This window comes from Neopelma chrysocephalum, unplaced genomic scaffold, assembly GCF_003984885.1.
Source record: "Neopelma chrysocephalum unplaced genomic scaffold, ASM398488v2 Primary Assembly neopelma1_26, whole genome shotgun sequence".
Lineage (NCBI taxonomy): Eukaryota > Metazoa > Chordata > Aves > Passeriformes > Pipridae > Neopelma > Neopelma chrysocephalum.
Window position 1 is genome coordinate 20,063,931 of NW_020897695.1, and position 19,664 is coordinate 20,083,594.

At 41.7% G+C, this 19,664-nt stretch overlaps 1 protein-coding gene across 1 annotated transcript in view; it reads left to right on the forward strand.

Moving 5' to 3' along the window:
- The window catches only part of LANCL2 (LanC like 2), a 32,297-nt gene extending 14,797 nt beyond the window's left edge, over positions 1 to 17,500 (forward strand). Inside the window, exons 4-9 of the mRNA XM_027675805.1 lie at positions 2,151 to 2,298; positions 2,916 to 3,062; positions 6,565 to 6,747; positions 9,018 to 9,194; positions 12,496 to 12,568; positions 14,335 to 17,500. Of these exons, the coding sequence (XP_027531606.1) occupies positions 2,151 to 2,298; positions 2,916 to 3,062; positions 6,565 to 6,747; positions 9,018 to 9,194; positions 12,496 to 12,568; positions 14,335 to 14,450 (844 nt within the window). The 3' untranslated portion in view covers positions 14,451 to 17,500. The remainder of the gene's footprint in view (positions 1 to 2,150; positions 2,299 to 2,915; positions 3,063 to 6,564; positions 6,748 to 9,017; positions 9,195 to 12,495; positions 12,569 to 14,334) is intronic.
- The last annotated feature ends 2,164 nt before the right edge of the window (positions 17,501 to 19,664 follow it).

Genomic DNA, 19,664 nt, shown 5'->3' on the forward strand with positions numbered 1-19,664 from the left:
TTAAAAAATGGAGACACTTTCTACCATGATACATTTTCAGTAGAATACAAAATAGGCTTTATCTTTATTCAAGTTGGCTTACACTTGATTCGTGTTTAGCAGGTTATCTTGAGCCCTCTATCACTGTTAGGACAGGATGTACTGGGCGTATCTGTAGTGCACGCACGTTTTCATTTTGTCACATTGAAGTGACATTTAGCAAAAGCCACACGCTTGTCATCAGCAATATGTAGTGCTTGTACAGTATGTGATGCTTTCTGTAAAGAGTAGGTCATAATTTTAGATTCATTACAAAACATGTACACAGCAGGATCTGGAAACAACCAGGCAGAAACACAGTACATCGAATTGATATGTAAAAAAGATTTAATAAAGAGGAAGTATTTGCAAGAGTAAATTTGTAAAGGCAAGGGTTTTAATTAGGTCAGACATATGAAGGTTACCTGAAGAAATTCCAGCACCTTCTCAGAGTAATCTAAATGTAACAAGTGTCTCAAGAAATCCCATTTAGATGCAGCTTCATTATAGAACTGACTGTCCTTCGCTGGTACGGAGCTGATTGCTGTCCCAGTAAGGGCTGGAAGCGCTGGAACCCTGTGGGATTTGCATTTGGCACCAGCAATCCACCTGCTAGTTGTCCAGGAACGTACCTTAAGCTGACAGAATTTGTGACTAGGCTTATGTCCTCATCTCCATTCTGATTTATATTTGCAAATGTAATTGGTCTCTTTCTAATCTAGAATTCTACCGTGATTAATTTCTGCTGCGGTTCATAAACGAATATCTCAATTTTGAAATGAGTGTTAGGTTTGAGGTTTTTTGCTTTTAGAACTGGCAGTAAACTTGAGCACGTCATTTTGGATGCAGCTTGGAAAGCAGTCTTGTTGTCAGGCATGAAGCATGAGTATAGCAAAATGAGATTAGCAATAAATCTTGGTCTTGCCTCTCCTTGGAAATAATTTTTAGGAGGAGTAGTGAAAAGGAGTTTAATTTGATTATTTGTGTATTTTATTCCTTTTTGTTTACAAATATACTCCTGACACCAGCTGAGTAGTGCATTGTAGATGTTGGAATGTAATCTATGATTTTACTTCTAACTTTTTACCTTGTAGCTGTCCAGTTGTATGATTTCAACAATAAAATTTAACAGTGAACAGTTTAGAAGAAAATAACTTAATTCTAAGTCCAAAGCATAATTCCAAGAAAGGAATGATAATATAAAACCCTTTTTTTGTGAATGGCTTTTCTGTGGAATTAAGCAGTGACAGCATAAACACACGATTGAGGTCAGTGGTTTTGCTCTGGCATGACATTAATGCTAACATTTCTGCCAAGAAATAGCAGCTGGGGGGATCTGGGAATTGAATTTGGTCTTAATCCAGATTGTCTTTCCCCCTCCCACAATTTAAAATGTGATCATTGCCATGGTTTCATCTAATTATGAATTTAATCACAAAAGATAGGAAGAGACAGGGAGGGAGTGGGCAGGAAAACAGATCTCTGATCCACCTCAGTGCTAATGCAGACTGGTGGAGTATTAGCAGAGAGTCTCTTTGGCAAAAATAAAAGTTGTGGTGTCCAGCCCAAGGGTTTTTTGAGGTTTTTTGGTTGTTGTTTTTTCATTGCTAAAAGCAAGCAAAACACTAGTGTGTAATAGCAGTGTCCTTTCCAAAACTGGGGTGCTAAACGTTTGAGACAATGTGTTATCTTGGGAGAGGGAGTGCTGAATGGTGGTACTGGATGTTTTTGTGTGTTTGCTTTTTCTCCCTCTTACACATCTACAATTAAGGGTTCCTCAGTTTGGTGAAATTCCCAGAGGCTCTAGGAGGTTTCTGTCTTTGTTGGAGTAGCTCTCCAGCCTCCTCCAACCCCTACCCTGCACTCATACATCTGTTTCTATCTGCGCAAAAACCTGACAATTTTACTAATACTGACCTGGCTCTGGCTCTGTTTCCTGTCTCAGGGGTGGCAGGCATGCAGAGCTCCTGTGTGTAAACCTGGCAGCCAGCTGAACCTGGGGATGCCTAAGGGAAGTGGTAGGGCTTCACTGCTCGTTCTGCTTTGGTTTTGATTGATGGCTTGTACAATGCATCGTCCTGTATGGTCTCTACAGAAGATAATCTCTTTCCCCACTTCCTTGTCTGATGCAGGTTGTTGCAACTCCAAAGGACAGTCATAAGCACAGAGGCTGAACTTCCAGATGAGCTGCTTTATGGCAGAGCAGGTTACCTGTATGCCTTGCTGTACCTGAATACTGAAATTGGTCCAGACACTGTCCCACAGTCTGTTATCAAAGAGGTAAGAGACTTTGCTCTCTCCAGCATCACAGCATCAGTGAGGTTGAACTGGGATCACTCCCTTGCATAATTCAAGGGATTAAGAGAGGGGTGCTGGAGAGGAACTACAACTGGGAACCCAGTCTCATCTGTGCCTCCAATCTCTTCCCCCTTTCCCTGCTACCCAGCTGGGACTGAGACAGGCTAGTATGGATGGATCCACATCCACCCATGGAAATAGGTCTAATATGTAACTAATTTTGGAGCATTTGAGGATGAGACATTGATACAAGAAACCGTAAGACAGAAGTGTGGAAGTGTTTAAGTGAAAAGAAGGAGTATTCAATGTGGGGAACATTCATGACTGTTTTGCAGATACCAGAACCAGAGAAGGCAGGCCTGGAAAAAAGTGATTAGTAATATTTATATATTCAATTTCTACTCTTTAAAATATAAGTGATTTCATTCTTAAGGAAAAATACAATTTCTACCTCAACAGTCAAATCCAAATGAATTGAATATTGTTGTCCTAAGACTGTTTATAGTGGTTTATTCTTTACTGTGGTTTTAGTCATGCTGAAGCAAAACTGTCTGAATCAAAGTAAGCAAGACTGATACACGGGGTGTGGGTTTTTTTAGGTGATAGATGCTATTATTGAGTCGGGAAAAAACTTTTCAAAGGAGGAGCGCAAAACAGACCGTTGCCCTTTGTTGTACCAGTGGCACAGGAAGCAGTATGTTGGAGCAGCCCATGGAGTGGCTGGGATCTATTACATGCTCATGCAGGTAAGAGCATCTTCTGTGGGCGGTGGTGATACAGCAGTGATTTATTGTTTTGAGTCAGAGGATCTTTTCTTCAGATTTCATGCATGTGCAGTGTTGTGCTGGGTCAGGGTCTCACAATTTGGAATTAGACTGCAGCACAGAGCTGTGCGGAGATGCTACCTCAGGCTTTGATAGCAGAAGAAAACTGTGACTAGGGTATCACACACTAGAGTGAATTAACTCTTGAGTGGTTCAGAGCACCAGCTTTCCAGGATCTGGTTTCTTGTTCTCAACAAAGACAGTGAGGTGCTTTCTCTCATCTTCATAATTACTTCTTCTGATGCCTGCAGTTAGACCAGCTAAATATTCACTTATCATCCATCACTCTTCAATTTTTTGCTATTTTTAAATGAGTGCACCACTGGTGCCTCCAGTCCTCCATGCCCTTCCTCTCTTCTCTAGTGATTTTTTTTCCCCCCACTGTCTTGATGCTTTTGGAAGACTATCCTTAATCATACATTAGTCTTCAGAATGCTTTTATTATTTAGATGTTTTTCTTCTTTCTTATCTCCCTTATTTCTCACACAGTTTGTCTGATGTTCCTTAGCGTGTTTATGACCCCTGCTCTTCTGCTCTCCTCTTCCTGTTGTTCTGAGTGAGATTCCTCTCTTCTGTATACCTCTTCTTTCTCACACTTAAATCAATTCTCCCCCTGCCCTGAGATTCTCCAATAGGATTATGATGTTTTTCTTATTTCTGTTCTATGATCTGGAAGAAAAGCTTTAAGATTCATTATAGAAGATGGCCATAGAGCTGCAAAATTTGTATAGCACGTGTTTCTGGTTTTCAGAGGTGCTGCCAGTTTGTGCATCTTTGTAAATGTCCATTTCCTTACCAGCTCCTGCAGAATGACTTTCCCTCAGGTAAGTGAAAGGACTGTACATCCTCATTTAGTGCAGAAGTGACTGAGCTGGTATTTGGTGTTGCCACTACTCAAACATTCCTCACTTGGAACAGATGCTGTGAGTTCTCCCCATCTGTTTCAAATTAGCTCACATCACTTCCACCACTAGTTCCAGGTAAAGTGACTGACTTCGCTATGGAAGTAGCTACTGCTCTGCTACCTGGGGACATGTCTTAACCTCAGTACAGACATTTTCTGCAGTAACCATCCCACTGAGGCCTCGGACTGCTCTGATTTACTGTCTCTTATCTTTACTTACCACTTTTTTCAGCAAGGCTGTCCACCCCCTTCTGGCTCCCTCATCTTTCTGGCTTCTATTTTTCCTTCCCTGGCTCTACTAGATTTTCTGAGAAACATTCAGTCCTTTGAAGGAGACTCTTCAAAGGCTCTACCCTTCATTTACTATTCAAGGATGATAGCAGAAGTAATTGCACAGTGGTTTTTGATATGAGCGGAAGCTACTGTGTCTACATGTTAAAATCATAACTATTTTTTCTTTACATGTAATTGCTGCTTTTAAGAATTACCAGAAAGCCATTGTTTATGCAGCATTAGATTACCATCTTTTCACTGTATGTTAAATATTGTGAGTCATCCAAAGTTGAGTCATCCACTGCAGAAGAAGATGGCATATCAGAGTTCCATCCTTTCCCCATCCCTCCCACACCAAATGAGGAGAATTTTACTGTATTTTCAGCAAAGCATTCAGGAGATGGTTTGTTGAGTGGTTATTTGATAACAAAAAAAGGGTGTTTAACATAGCACCTGAGATGTGAAGGTCACTGATTGTAATTTCTGTACAACACCTATATGAGGAAATATGTATTGCTGGAGTTATTCACAAAAGATTACTGGAAGAATAAGAGCTTATCCATGTTAAATAACTCATCCAGGAGGTAGAGAAGAAATTCTGAAGTGCTTGCTAGAGACTCTGTACTCCAAGTCCCTTTCACTAACCCTGAAGCAAAAATGTCTGTTTGCATATCATTTCTCTTGGCCAGAGGGTCAGGACACATACCTGTAGGTTACTTTTTTGCTGTTTGAAGTAAATACTGGGAACTTCAGCATCTTGTGGCAAAGAACTCACTTGTACTCAAATCTTCTCGGAACCACAAGGGAAGGAGGTTTGTATGGAGCTCTGTTGTTCTTGGATTTACCTCCCAAGAATGGCTCGGCTGGTCTTGCTTCCCATAGCTTAAGACTGAAAGCGTTTATTGCTGGTGCCCATCCACTTTGCCTTCTGCATCAGGAGTGCAGTGTGAAATCGAGAACCCCAAAACAAACCTTCCTACCGAGCCTCACTACTTCACAAGTCAGTGTCTGATTGAGGGCTGATCAGCTTTGGGGTGTTCTTCATGACAAGCTGATCTGTATTCAGGTGTACTTCTGATGATGAGCAGCATGAAGGTTTCTGTTCCATTCAGAAAAGTGCAGAGATGGAGTCATCTCCTTGAGGGACCTGATAGATGGAAGTCTGGCAAAGGTTTCCTTGCTGAGGTGAAATAGATGCTTTTGGTTTCTTCAGCTTACTCAAAATAGAGCTACTGAAAGTTTTCCTTCATTTGGCTGTCAGACTTTCAATTGTAGGACTGTGCTCACCTGTTGAATGCAAATGGGTTGAGGCTGGTGGGAAACAATGAAATTGGATGACATTAAATCAGCAATAAAGACAAGTTATTTAAAAAAGATATGCTCAGTTATTAGGCTCCTCTAGGCTTCAGTGTCTGTGGTTGTTCCCACAGTTTGCAGGAATTCCAGAAATCATGTAGACTGTGTAAAAATAGAGAGCTCTGCTATTAAAATGCTGTAAAATGGGCTGGAAGTGGAGGGAATGCCAACAAAGAACAACTTCAGACAGTTACTTGGCTTCTAAACCTTTAGTTACAAGGAGCATGCAGGTTGATGGATATATTCTCCATTTGGCAAGGATGTAAATTAAATAAAAAAACTAGAAAGAAAATTCAGAAGAGCAATCGAAGAATGAGATTGTAATACTATCATGCTTAGGTAGCTAGTGAGGTAGCTATTGCTTCTTAGCTTCAAGGAGTTTTGTTTACGATGGAAAACTTTAACCTTCATAAATCTTTGCCAAATATGCTACTATATACACTTTTCTTCATTTGTTGCATAATAGTTATTTTTAAGACAAAATGTGTAACCTGCTTTGTTTCAAGTGTGTATTATGAGCACCATAGCTATAAACACCATCTTTCTCCTGTAAGTGTTCTCCCTGTTTTAAGGTATAAGGAGAGGCCTGGGAGTCTTGAAATCCATATTCTGTTCTCAGTTCTTCCATAGTCTTTCTGTGTCACCTCCAGTAAGACAGGTAACAACTTGGTGCCCCAATTTCTTTGTCTCTGCAGTAACTATAAAAATGTTCTTCACAAGGGTATTATAAGCAGACATTAATTAAATCTGTATGAAGTGATTCACAGTATTTGGATCAAGGGCACATATGTAGGATACTTGAAAATAGATTGTAGAATTAAGTGTTGATACACACTTTGTTACTACTTCTGCTTATGGGTTTGGTGACTGGTTTAATAATGTTTTCTTTAGCCAATTGCAAACGTGGACCAGGAGACCCTGGCAGAGCTGGTGAAGCCAAGCATTGACTATGTGCGTCATAAAAAATTCCGATCAGGGAATTACCCGTCATCGCTGAGCAACGAGACTGACAGACTGGTTCACTGGTGCCATGGTGCCCCCGGAGTCATCCACATGCTCATGCAAGCTTATAAGGTGAATCATTCTGTGTTCACAGATTTCACAGAATGGAAAGGGACCCACAAGGATCATCCAGTACAACTCTTAAGTGAATGGCGCATACGGGCATTGAACCCCTGACCTTGATGTTATTAGCACCATGCTCTAATATAGGTATATATATAGAGAGAGAGACTTCTATTTTTACAGACACACCTGTATGCAGGCCTGTTAGATTGTAAGACTTGAATTTAATGTCTTTTTAGATGTAGTATTTTAAACTGGAACCTTAGGCTAGATACCTAAAAATCTCAAAATACTTACATTGGTATGTTTGTAAAGAGAAAATAAGTGGATAAAATTGCTTCTCAGGGCACTAGTGGTTTAGACTTTAGACTTTTTGGAAAAGGGCCATGTATTTAAACAATTTGGCATCAGAGTCATGGGTGTGATAACATTGACCTAAATTCTTTGAATCTTCATCCCAAGACTTTTAACAGTTACGTTGCTTTTCAAAAGTATAGGTTCATGTGCCTTGCCAAAGAATGTCTTCCATAAATTACTTCATTATTAAGATATATCTCTTGAAAACTTAATGTCAGAGCAAAGATCCCAGGCCCCTTCTAGGGCATAAATATAACCACTGAGCTTTCACAAGCCTACTGTTTGCCTTTCTCCATTCTTAACTAGGTTTGCTACCTCTCTTGTGTTGTGTGCTTCTGATTTGCATGACATTTGAAAGTATGCCATTTAATTAAATTTATGCAAATTGATTCTTGCTTTTGACAGCCCTCCTTGACAGATTCCCTGATCAGCCTCTGGGTAGGCTGATGAAAAGCAGGCTCGGTTTATAGAATAATTACTTGTGCTGCTACTTGAAATGTGAACTGTAAATCTCTTACTGTATTGCTGCATGTAGCAGTAGTCACAGTTGCTTTTTCTTTGGACTGTGGTAGGAGATTGATTTAACACTGCAGGCTTCCCCCTTACTCCTTCTTCAATGTGATGCTTTCCCCAGCACAGAACATTTTACAGGAGGTAGGAGGGATAGGACCAAGTTCTGTTTAGCAGTCTCTTTTTTTACCTCTTTATGTTAAAGGTGATAGAGCATATGATGTTTTTCCTTTACTCTTTGTATTCTGCTTTTTGAAGCAGTGAAAGACAAAACTGGAGCATGTTTTCCTGGCTATTCTTTCATACCAAGCACAAGGCCTTCCATTAACAGACAGCAGTGTTTGTCCTGGAAATCAAATGATGTTGCCAGGCCTTAATTTGAAATGTTACAGTTAAGTAGCTGAGAAACCCTGTTCAGAGGTTCTTTATCTAAATCCACTTCTTTATCAAGCTTGTGGATTTAAGAATCTCGCATGTTAATTGCTTCTATTACCTTATTAAACAGTTTGATAGGGGATGCCATCTCCAAAGGACTAAGTCTACACTAGTGCATCATGTTTGTTTTGTTGTGGGTTTTCTGTTGATTTTTTTTTAGGGTGTGCGTTTCTTTGTTTTGTTGATCCATAGAATGACTTAGGCAAAGGTGAGCAAAAAAGCGGCTTTATAAAGGTGGAATTCTGGTAATGTTCAGCTAAATTACTTGCTTTTGTTTGCTGCTTTCTGGATGGGCTCTCTGTGTCCAAAATGCACTTCAGTTGCAATAAATTTTGCGAAACTGGTCTTTTGCTCAAGCTGGCTACTGCTTCTGAGTGCATACTAATACTAATATACTAATAGAAGTACTCATCAAGGCAGTGTAGTGTTCCTACTTGTACTGTGACAGAGAAGAGAGTCCTGTGCTATGCAAAGTGATACTCTTGCACATTTTTTACATGGAATTAAGGCAGACAATGAGTAACCAGGAAGAATTACTCAGGAAGATCACAACCTAGCCCTTTCAGATTAGATTTAATGTCCAGTATTCTGTTTTACATTTCTCGGAGGCGGCAGAATTACATTTCTGTATATTCAAATTCAGGTTTGGGAATGGAGGATGAAGAAAAAAGGACCACGTACCCTTCAAATAGATTATAGGTTGTAGAACCAAAGGCCTTGAACTTCAGCTTTTCCTTTGAGGTCCCGATTTCAGAAACAAAAACTTGAAAAGTTCTTTCTTTTTTCATGCAGGGAAAGAAGAAACAACTTAGTAAGAAAAGAAAAGCAAGTCTATGAGGAATGGATTATTAAAATTCAAAATAAATTTTATATGGAAAAACACCACACTGCAGTGAAATACCTCTCAGGTGCAGCTTCCTTTTGTTTCCATTAGTACTTCGATCTATGTGTGTTTATTCTCTGCTTTTATTCCACAGGTTTTTAAAGAGGATAAATACTTGAAAGATGCTATGGAGTGTAGCGATGTCATCTGGCAGAGAGGTTTATTGAGGAAAGGATACGGGATCTGCCATGGTACTGCTGGCAATGGCTACTCCTTCTTGTCTCTCTATAACCTAACTCAGGACAAAAAGTACCTCTACCGAGCTTGCAAGGTGAGCTCTGCAGCTTCCCAGCAAAATTACTGTTCCCTTTCACATCACAATGCCTGTGCAAGGGTGAAATGTGATGGGAGTAAGCAGTTGTGTCTTGGGGCTGGCTATGGGGTTGGGTGGGACAACAGGGCCCTGTCATTTGCTCCTCTTTACTCGCACTTTGACTGGACCACTTCAGCTGTGTATGCGGGGCAAGCACTGTCTTAATACGCAGACTGGAACACACAAATGTTCTGTAAGAGGGGAGGAACTAAACATGTATTCGGAAGAAAATAAGAGTCTGAAAATTAGCCTGCCTGAACAATAACAGACTGATGTTATGTGGTGCTAATTATTCCATTGAGATATCCACTGTCATCCTCGGCTCCTCAAGCAACACTGTTTGTAGTCTTTGTAATTATTTGTTTTCAGACTAGTACCTGTTTGGGGCTTTTAGAGCTCTGAGTTGCAGTTATTAAAGTGCTCATTTAGAGTTTTTTCATTAATACGAATTGCAGAGAAAGACACACTCAGAATTTTTCCACTGGAATTGTCCAGGTTCTGCCATCAGCTCTGACTATGCTAACAGTTACCAAAGGGAAAGGCTTTCTCTGCCTCTATTTCCTCACCTCATAAGATTTTGGTTTGGTTTTGGTTTGTTTTGTTGGATTTTTTTTCAGTTGAATTCACTGACATTAGGTTTCATGTTGTGTACATTGCTATTTAGCTGAGGCCTTTTTTTAAGTATTGCAATTGAAATTTGATGGGTTGCTTCTTAGGTGCTTTTAGATGAGTACTGGCCATATGTAAAACTGTTGTATTTATCTCTGCTGTCAGCCTGTTGTCTGTCAGCAGAGCTTAAAAAAGTTACTGCTTGTCTCACATTTATCCAAGCATCATGCCATGGGGACACCTGTAGGCATACCTGCATCCTAGAGATTGAAATAAACCCCTGCTACTCCCACAGCAAATGTGTGACTTGTAGTCACTCGTGGACATGGAGTCACCCACTGCTGATGTGTAAACCACGGCACCCTGCAGGCATTTTTGTCAGCACAGCTATCAGCTCTCCCTGTCATCCTCCATGCTAGCGCATCTTCTGCAGCTCTGTGCAGCATTGGCAGCTTCTGTTGGTGCTTCATTTCTGGCCCAAGAGAGCTCTTGGTGTTTGTCCACACCAAGCCACAGTAAAGCAAACGGATCTGTTTCAAAGGCAAAAAAGGAAGAGACTCGGTTACATACCTGAAATCCATTTGAGAAGAAAGTTGTAGCACAGTGGCCAAAGACTGTTTGCTGGAGGTACCCAACATAGTGAGGTCTGGCAGCATATTTGCAGCCACTCTGCAGTTCAGCATCTCCAGCATTCAGTCAGGCCTTTGCAGGGGAAATCTTGAAACAGGCAGAGGAGTTTGCTTGTCTGGCATTCTTGAAATCTTTTCTTTTTGAGCCAAAGCATGCAAGGAAGCAAACATGCAGTTAAATTGGTACCTAAAGGCATGTAGCCGAGAGAACTAGGTGGCTCCCCTCCCAGGGGTGTCTCTTCACACCAAAAACCTGAGGCCCAGGGGAAGGAGTCTTGTCAGGAATGCCTGGTTACCCCTCGGGAGCCATGAAACTGTTTCACAAATGAACCACAAGAGCTTGAAGAGACGAGACCCCAGGGTTGTGCTTCACATTTTCATCCCCACAGCTTTTCTGTCGCATTATCAGACAGAGGCTGAGCTGCTCCTAGCTGGCCTGTCTGTAAGAGGAGAGAAGGGCTATAGCATCCTGGGCTCCAAGCAACAGAAAAGTGTCTGAGCCCTGTGCTGCTCAGCATTGTGATTGCCACTGCTGGTGGCAAGCATGCCCAGTCTGTGTGACAAGTAATGGCAGATGTCTTCTTATAATATTTTGTTTCCTTTTTTTTTTTCCCTCAGTTAAAGAAATTTACTCATGTAGCTTACAGGATCTGAGTTGTGCTGAAGCTGTAAACTTGGAAATTATGGTTGTGCTTCAGTAGCCTGGGGTGCGTTTTTTTTAATTTCTGTTGCAATTCCCAGGCTGGAAGTGATAATAAAGGCTAGTATGCAATAAGATGTGGATGTTGCAAGAATTGATTGTAGCTTAGACGCATGACATAAACATGTTTAGTCCTCACATTTAAGCCAAGATTACATGGGAGAATTAAACCTTGTTTGACATTTATACCCAGAGGGTGCCCAAAAATGTTTCATCAATTCTCAATAACAATGTGGATTACAGTGTTTGTGTTTGGGGTTTGTTTTTTTTTTACACTGGGTTTTCTGAAGACATTCACAAACATGCACACACCAAGAGAAGAAAAATTAATCCCCTGCTAAGTCTGTAAACAGAATGGAGTAGGGAGGGAGAAAGGGAGGAGATGCCCCCCTCTTCCTCCTGCTGAATAGACCAACGGCTCTGGGATCATGCTTACACCGCATATAGCTTCAACTCTAGGGCTGGGGTACCCTCTGGTTAGGATCATCTGTTTGCTAGCAGGTTACCCAACTTGCAGGGGAAGCAGGGAGAGACCTCGCAGTTGTTTGCTTTGTAGGAATCTTTGTACTGTATCTTGAATAAGCAGTGGTTTCCATCCAAGCACAGAAGTGCCAGGGGAACTTGTGGCCCCCTTATTGCTCTGGGGAGCCATAAAGGAGAAATAGATGGTTGTTATTAAATTGATCCAGATGCAGTTTGTAAGTCATGTATGTCTAATGTAGCTACTGCAGCAGTGTTGATCAAACACAAGCAGGACACCATTAACTCTTTTTAATGGTAATCCATCTTCTGCAATGAAATATTGATGACGATAATTGTCTAACTGCATTTATAATGATTTTTCATAAGGCTTGGAGAGAGCAAATAAATAAAACTAAATAAGGGCAGCTGGAGATTTAATACTCTAAATTGGTGCACAGCAGTGAAAGAAAACCAAAATGCAATTAACAGCCCTGAGTATGTGGATAAATCAAGCACTAATACAGATAAGAAACTGATAAAGTATTAGAAAAATTTTGACTGATTATATCTGTTCTTACAGCATTTTTCATTGACTTGTAGCAGGATTGATTTACAGAAAGTCTAGCCCACCTAATCGCACTGTTACGAAACTGAAACTCATGCTATGAAAATACATATTTTAAAACCTGATTGCAGTCTTGTCATGGTTGAAGTAGAACAAATTTATCTCAGACAGTGATTTATGTGTTGTGTGTCTGCTTACTCTGCTTTACATTTTTTACCTATTAATGATATGCAGATACGCAAGCTTGCACTTAACAATCTTAAATAAAAATACATTTTTTTAATGTTTCCCCAGTTTGCTGAATGGTGTTTGGAGTATGGTGCACATGGATGTCGTATTCCTGACCGACCTTATTCTCTCTTTGAAGGTAAAGTGACGATATTGCAAATGGTTTGGTATTACAGGAGAGAGGAGCATTCTTGCAGTTTTGGGACATGTTTATGAGTTGGGAAGTCTTTGGGGGTTTCTCCACTTTGAGGTGGGGTTCACCCACCCCCTACCATCACCTCTGCCTAAAAGAAGGCAGGGTGGTAGATGGCTAGAAAAGGACAAAGGAAAATCATTCACTGTCACAACTTTCAGTCCTGGTTGCACTTCAGCATTTTCCAGTGTAAAACCAGTGCCATTGTTACTCTCACATAAAATTCTGCTGTGCTGATGCTGTTTGGTTTAAAGCAAACAGAAGTCTGGGCAGCAGTTCTGTCACAGGTGGTGTCACAGAGGGACTGGGAGAGGGGCAGCTGTGGGTAGAGGGTCTCAAAACTAGTTGGCAGCTTGTCAGAACTGGACCTTCTCTGCTGCAATACTAAACCAAGGAAAAGGTAGTTTTAATATGAACGCAGATGAGCTTGAGCTCAAATTTCCTTGAGCAGGAAAGAAATGCAGAGTTCTTATGGGCTTTTCTGTAAGTTCAAAGATGTTGCAAAATACTTTCCTAGAGCTTTGTATTATTTTTACTTGTAGTTTATTTTCTATTCTGTATCTCATCCTTGTGTTATAGAATGAGTATCAAGGAATGAGAGACCCAAGTGGAATTTAAGGTAGCGCCGCTGCTGCTCCATGAACGAGCCTCGTGCGCCACCTGCCGCAAACATGTGAAATTACAGCAGGCGGAGCAGGGTTATTTTGCAAATAAACCAGTCCAGGGTGTGAACACAAGGGAGCAGGAGTTATATGCATCTCTCCTAAACACAGAGTTATTGTCTTAATGCTTAAGGGAGACAAGCATAATTATTCTTATTCCTGATAGCACCCTTGCGTGCACTTGTTGGGGGGGGTGGTAAAAGTGGGCATGTTGTATAAATGGTTTGAAATTTGTTGAGAAGGTGAAGTAGTGCCAACACTAGGATGATTTGTGCTTCAATGTGGATATACAGTTTTTATTTTAGTTTTTAATGTCTGGGCTTTTTTAGAAGAATCTAGAAGTCTCATATTTCAGATAAAGTCTTTGTTTTGGGATTTGTTTGTTTTTTGTAGCCAAAATTGAGCTTGACGTTGTCCAGTTCTGCATGTACATGCATGCTTTCTGCATGTGCATCTTACGGGATTGTTCTTGATTGTTTTGTTTCCATCAGATACTGTAATTCTGGAAGGTTCCTTTATATGTGCATAGCTATTGATAAAATAGAATTTTAGCTTGATCTTAAAACTAAGCTTATGTTTGTATGCTCTCCTGCTGTAGGGTGTTTCTTTTGTCTGTCACCCTTAGAGTTCTATTGGGTGATGCTGATGTTAGTTTTTCAGGCTCTGGATGACCTCTTTATGAATAGTGAAGAAATGAATCTGTACATCACAAGTATAATAAAGTTTTGGGTTTTTTTTAAATGACAAGCCAGAGCTGCTCCAATAGCGAGGGACTGTCCAAACTTTTTCTTAATTTGAAATAGCATTCAGGTTGTTCAGCTGCAAAGATGTTAGCAGAGAGATCTTGGTTCTTGTCTTTGATCTTTTAAAATAAAATTTTGTTTTCTGCACAAAGTACAGATGCACTTGCCTTTCTATAGGCCCTAAGTTCACCTGTTCAAAAAGAGATCTAATGAGGGAGGTGTTCAAACCTGTGCTATTGCCTTTGCTGTCAACTGTATTATTTTAATGTCAAAGATACACAAAGATCTCTTTCTTGTTATGTTTTAGGCATGGCTGGAGCTATTCACTTCCTCTCAGATATTTCAGTACCAGAGACTTCCCAGTTTCCAGCGTTTGAACTTGGACCTCACAGGAGGGAAAACAAAGTGGAACAGGACAGCTAAAACCATCATTTTGAAAGAAAACTGATGCCGAAAGAGATGAGACTGTTTAGTGCCTCTGATACTGAACCAACTCAGTGCTGAACCGACAGATGGCTAAACCCCTTTTCTCACCTCTCCCGCCCCAAAGGACCATGAAGTCATTAGAGCATGAACAGGAGAAGCCACATTTAAGTTCTGTTAAAGTGAAACCTTCAGATGTAGGACAACAGAAGTCAAGTTTTGAACTTTCTCTCTTCCGTTGTATTTGTCTTCTTCAGGTCTTTGACATGCTCTGCACGTTTATTGGTGTTGTGTGTTGATTCGAGTCTTTTGTTGTTAGCAAAAAGCTGGTCTCTGTGTGAATCTCCGTCCTGTACCTTCGTGCATGACTCTCAGCAGCAGTGTTGCTTTCTGCAGTATGGGTACCAGAGAGTTCCACCTTATGCCAGAGAGTTTGCTGCAGGACAATGCCCAGCTCCACTGGTGAGCTGGCAACTCTAAAAAGAGATGACAAATATTTTTATGTTCATATTTTTCTGCCTTTTTATCTACATTCCCTACAAGCTAAGCTGATGGAGATCAGTCTGTTTTGATGAAGAGGTATGAGGCCTATGTTTTCAGAAACTTAGCAGGTTGGAAGGGATCTGACTTGTCTTTTGCTGCTGTTGTGGGAGGTTTTTTTGAAAGTCTGTAAGAGAGTCTCCCTTTGGCACCTGGTTAGTGTGTTAGGCACTTACAGCAGGGTGGAGGTGCTTCTCCCCACCTCTGCAAAGCCCTGTCCCATTGCATGAGCTTAAACTGCAGGTGAAGTCACTTGGACAAACCTCCCACTGCCACCAACACCAGAGCCAGGACAGCATAACTGTGCTTCTCCTCTCCTGTACCTGGATTTGTAGTAAACCTGTCCTGCAGCATCTAGAACAGATGAGTAAGGGAGGGTGTCAGGGCAAGTTTCTCATGCAGGTAACTCAGGATGACTGTTACTTCGAAACCAAGGTGATGATTTGTTCTAGGCCCTCGCCTCCCACCTCAGTCCCCTTGCATTTAGCCCATGTAGTAGTACAGGAGCAATAAGTACCAGCTGTTTGTGGAGGCTGCAGAAGATAAATGAGCAATATGAAGCCATTGCTAGAGGCTGTAACTGAAGTACATTTCATCTTAAAATCCAAACGGAAAAGCCCTTTGCCATTAGTTTTAACTGCTGCTAGTGCTTTGCTTCCTCCTGTAGTGTGGTGAAGTTGTGAAATGCTAGACCAGCCTCCAGATGCTCCTGAATATCAGGCTGTTGGTTTGGTAGGAGAAATGGAACATACTCTGAGTACACTTACAGCAGGTTTATGTGTTCCAGTCAGTATGTACACTTACTGCTTGAGAGAGGTAAGTGTAGCACACTCTCAGTTGCTCAAGCTCTGTGGTCCTCCTCCCCTCAGGTCTCCCTGTGCTCTGTCTTTTCAGGTGCTTCTTTTAATTGATATCTTCTGTTGGGTGTGTGACATGTGGCAGTTTGACCTTTCGGGCACACACTGGGATATAAGTGACCTGTGGGCCATCTGTTGAGCACCAGTGCTTGTAGTCCGGCTTGGAGATGTATTGTTCCTGCATAAATCTGAATTGTAGCAGGTGACTTCCTTGATTGTGTTACAATGTTTGTTACCAAATCTATTGGGATGCTAATAATTTCCACATTCAGTTCTGCTGGACAACAGCAACAGTGTCAGTGCAGGAACAGCTTAACATCCCAGTGGTTTGTCAGGTAGGATTAAAACAGCAGGAGGAGAGACTTTTCCACCCCTCTGGCAAAGGGCAGAAGGTGAGGTGGGGACACCAAAGACAGCTATACCTCTACAGCCAGGGATGAGGGGAAAATGCAGAAAGGCAGTGGGGATGAGGAATGCTGCATGGCAAGCAGCTGGGCTGAAGCAAACGAGCAGAGCAGCAGAAAGTGAGGACAGGGGAGAGCTGATTAATGTGAAGGATCAGTGAGGAACAGGGAGAGCCAATTACAGGAGGCAATGCACAGTGTACCAATAGAGACCATCTCAATGAGATGTTCCTCCATGCCAATCATGCCAAGGGCTCTGTGTTTCTTTCTTAAGCCTGGGGATCACTGATCCTGCCCATAAATAAGCCAGGAAGGAAACTTGCCCAGGGTGAAGTTTCACAGAAATGCTAACAAAGGAGGTAGAGACATCAGCTCTAATCCTGTTTCACATGACCCCCACACCTTGGTTCATTCCCCTCCGCTGTGGCTGCAGAGCATGTCGAATGGGTTAACAGGGACAGAGCTCACCAAGTTTACAGGAACTGCTCACAAACAGACAGAAGCCACCAGCCTTCTTGGCAAATCCCAAGCATGTGTTGTATGGACCATATAACTATGGGGTCACCAAGCAGCTTTTTTCATTCAGTGGTTATGTACATATTGGCCTAGGCTACTGAGCTTGGAATGGTTCCTGTAGGAGGTGATTTTGGTTTGCTGGAGCCCAAGAGGAATGAAAACTTGCTAGTTTTAAAAATATATAGGTATGTACACACTCAGAACAGCTTCATATTGAGGAGATCTCCAAGATACTTGAGTGTACCTGTCATAGTAATGAACAAGTCAGCTATGAGCTCTTTCTGTACCACAGCCAGCCTTCTGCCACAGTGGGGCCTGGCACCATCCTTCTCTGCTGAATCTTGGAATTGAGTAAGACTGGAAAGAATAGAGCTGAGAAGCATCTGACAGTGCATCTGCCTTGTCTTCCTGGCGTGAATTTCCCCATGGCTCCTTTCTGTTCATCACAGCATTGTGATATCTAGGTGACCCATTAAGAAAAGATATGGTGTGAAGGTGAAAAAATGTGTTTCATCAAGGCATTGTTTTCCAAAATGACATCCAACTAAAAATGTGGAAAATGTGGAAAATGTCTTATTATTTCCTGGTTTGCTTTGTCTGTGTGTAATAGTCCATCTGTTGCAAAAAGCAGTAGTTTTAAAAATGGAGATGCTCTTTGGGCAGAAAAAGAGGAAAAAATGCTGATGTTTTGTTCTTTGGCTTTATTAGTAAAGATCAAGCTATGTGGTGGTAATTTGTGTGGGGTTTTTTTTTTCTTCCCTCTTGTTCTCCCTCCTTCCCTCCAGCACTGTGGTGAGAGCTGTCCCACTGATCTGACAGCTGAACCACCTCTGTATCTCATAGTCCTTCAGGATGAAACACATGCCAGAAAGCAGGCAATTGGGCAAATTGCTTTTCTTTAACCTTCACAGTTTACTAGCACTGCAGGCCCCTTTCCTGCTGCTTCTCCCAGGTGGTTTTTAGCGATCATTGCTTAGTGCAAAATGTCGCTTTCTTTCTGGTCACATAGGTCCTATTGAAGAGTTTGCATCTAAAGCGTGACTCAGGATGACCTGGTTTTTAAAACACATATATGAAATCCCTGTCCAGCTGATTAACATTTGTTTTCCAGCTTTGAGAAAGTTTGATGTGTTCCTCTAGCAAGATTTTAACAGAAGGAAACTTGAGGCATGCTGCAAGCAACGGGCAGTATTTCTGTTTCTCAAAGCCCCTTGTGCCACTCATGGCTGTCATTGCCACCGAGAGAAACTCGGTGCATTTTTTAATTAGGAGCATTAGTTCTGTACAAATTTAGCTGTAGCTAGATAAATGCATTGGGATTTTTCTAGCACAATAAATCTCTGCAACATCAAAACAGCATAGAATAGAGAGGTGGGAGGAGGTATGTGTGCAGTGTGTCAGGTAATAGCTGAGCAGCAGCCTGCTGCCTGAGCCCTGTCCCATTAGGGTGTTTTATACAGCAGTCTTTCCTGGTGAAATTACTCACTTTTCTCCCCTTTGTTCTCAATGGTTTCATGATGATTCACAGGCAGGGCAGCTGTTATTTGTACGCAGGGAGCAGTATGGACCTGACTTTGAGCCACAGCTTCTCCTTGAAATCTGCAAGTGGACTGCTGTAAATCCAGCTGCAGCTATTAGATAAGATAGGGCTAGGCAGTAGGAGAGAAATAGTGTGAGACACAGCTAGAGATACAACAATCGCTGTGACTTCTCTCACTGCATAAAGCCAAAATAACACATCTGTGCGGGAAGGCAGCTACCTTCATCTACAGGGGTTGGGGTCAGAGGGCTGCTTGTCACTGTTCCCTCTGCTTTCTCTGCTGTCCCCTTTACCTTGCAGCACATGGTACCTTGGAACAGTGGCTGCCAGTTGCACCTCTCCTCTTTAATTGCTTATTATCTGGCAGTTGCTTTGTAGAAACTGTCTCATGCTGGATCTTCTTCTGCATGGTGTCTCAGTAGTCATTTCCCTGCCAAATAGTACAACTGTAAAAGCCCAGAAGGCAGCTCAGGTGATGACAGGGCATTAAGGGGGAGGGCTCCCACAGCCACAGGGCCTACAAAGACATCCTGGCCCACTTCTCTCACCTACTGAATTAGCAGAGTTAGATCTGAGAAATAAAAAAAAACAACAAAAAAACAAAAACAAAAAAAAACAACAAGGCTTCAGTCTGTGAAGAAGTGTTATACCTTCTTCGCTGACCTGTGTGCCAAAAAGTGGCTTCTTGGATATATGCATTTAAAGCTAACTGTTCTGAGGGTTTTGGGGATGGGTTGTTTGTTTGTTTGTTTGAAGTGGAGAAGAAAGAGGAGTATTGCCTTTGCTTCTTCACATGGTCTGAAGAGCTTGTTGGAAAATGTAATCCCAGCTGTTTGTTGTCACAGCAGTGTAAGCTGTCACAGGGCTCTAAAGGAAAAGAAAAAAAAAAGCCACCCTCAAAACAAAAGAAGTTTGTCATTACATTATCTTTTCCCAAAGTGATGAAACACAGGCTACATCAGAGCTACAGGCAACATGTACTAATCGTCCCTCGTAGTGCCTTTTAAAACAGTATACTTGGAGATTTCATTGTAGCAGAAGAGGACTGACCCCCTTCTCATTCTCACTGCTGCCAGGGTCACAGCAGCAGAGAAAGACCTCAAAGGTTTCCTTACACACCTGCTCAGTGCCTCCTCACAGGTACATCAGACACATTTTGAGTATGCGCAACTGAAGAAGACCACAAGGGGTTATTGCTTGTGTTCCTGGCTCCTCACCCAGGTACAGTGGCTCCACTAAAATATCTCCATTCTGGCCAAGCCCTGTCAAGGCATTTAAACCCCCCTCATATCAAACACCTCTGAAAGAACCAGGAAATGGATTGCCACAAGACATTAAATCATTTTCCTGATGTAGA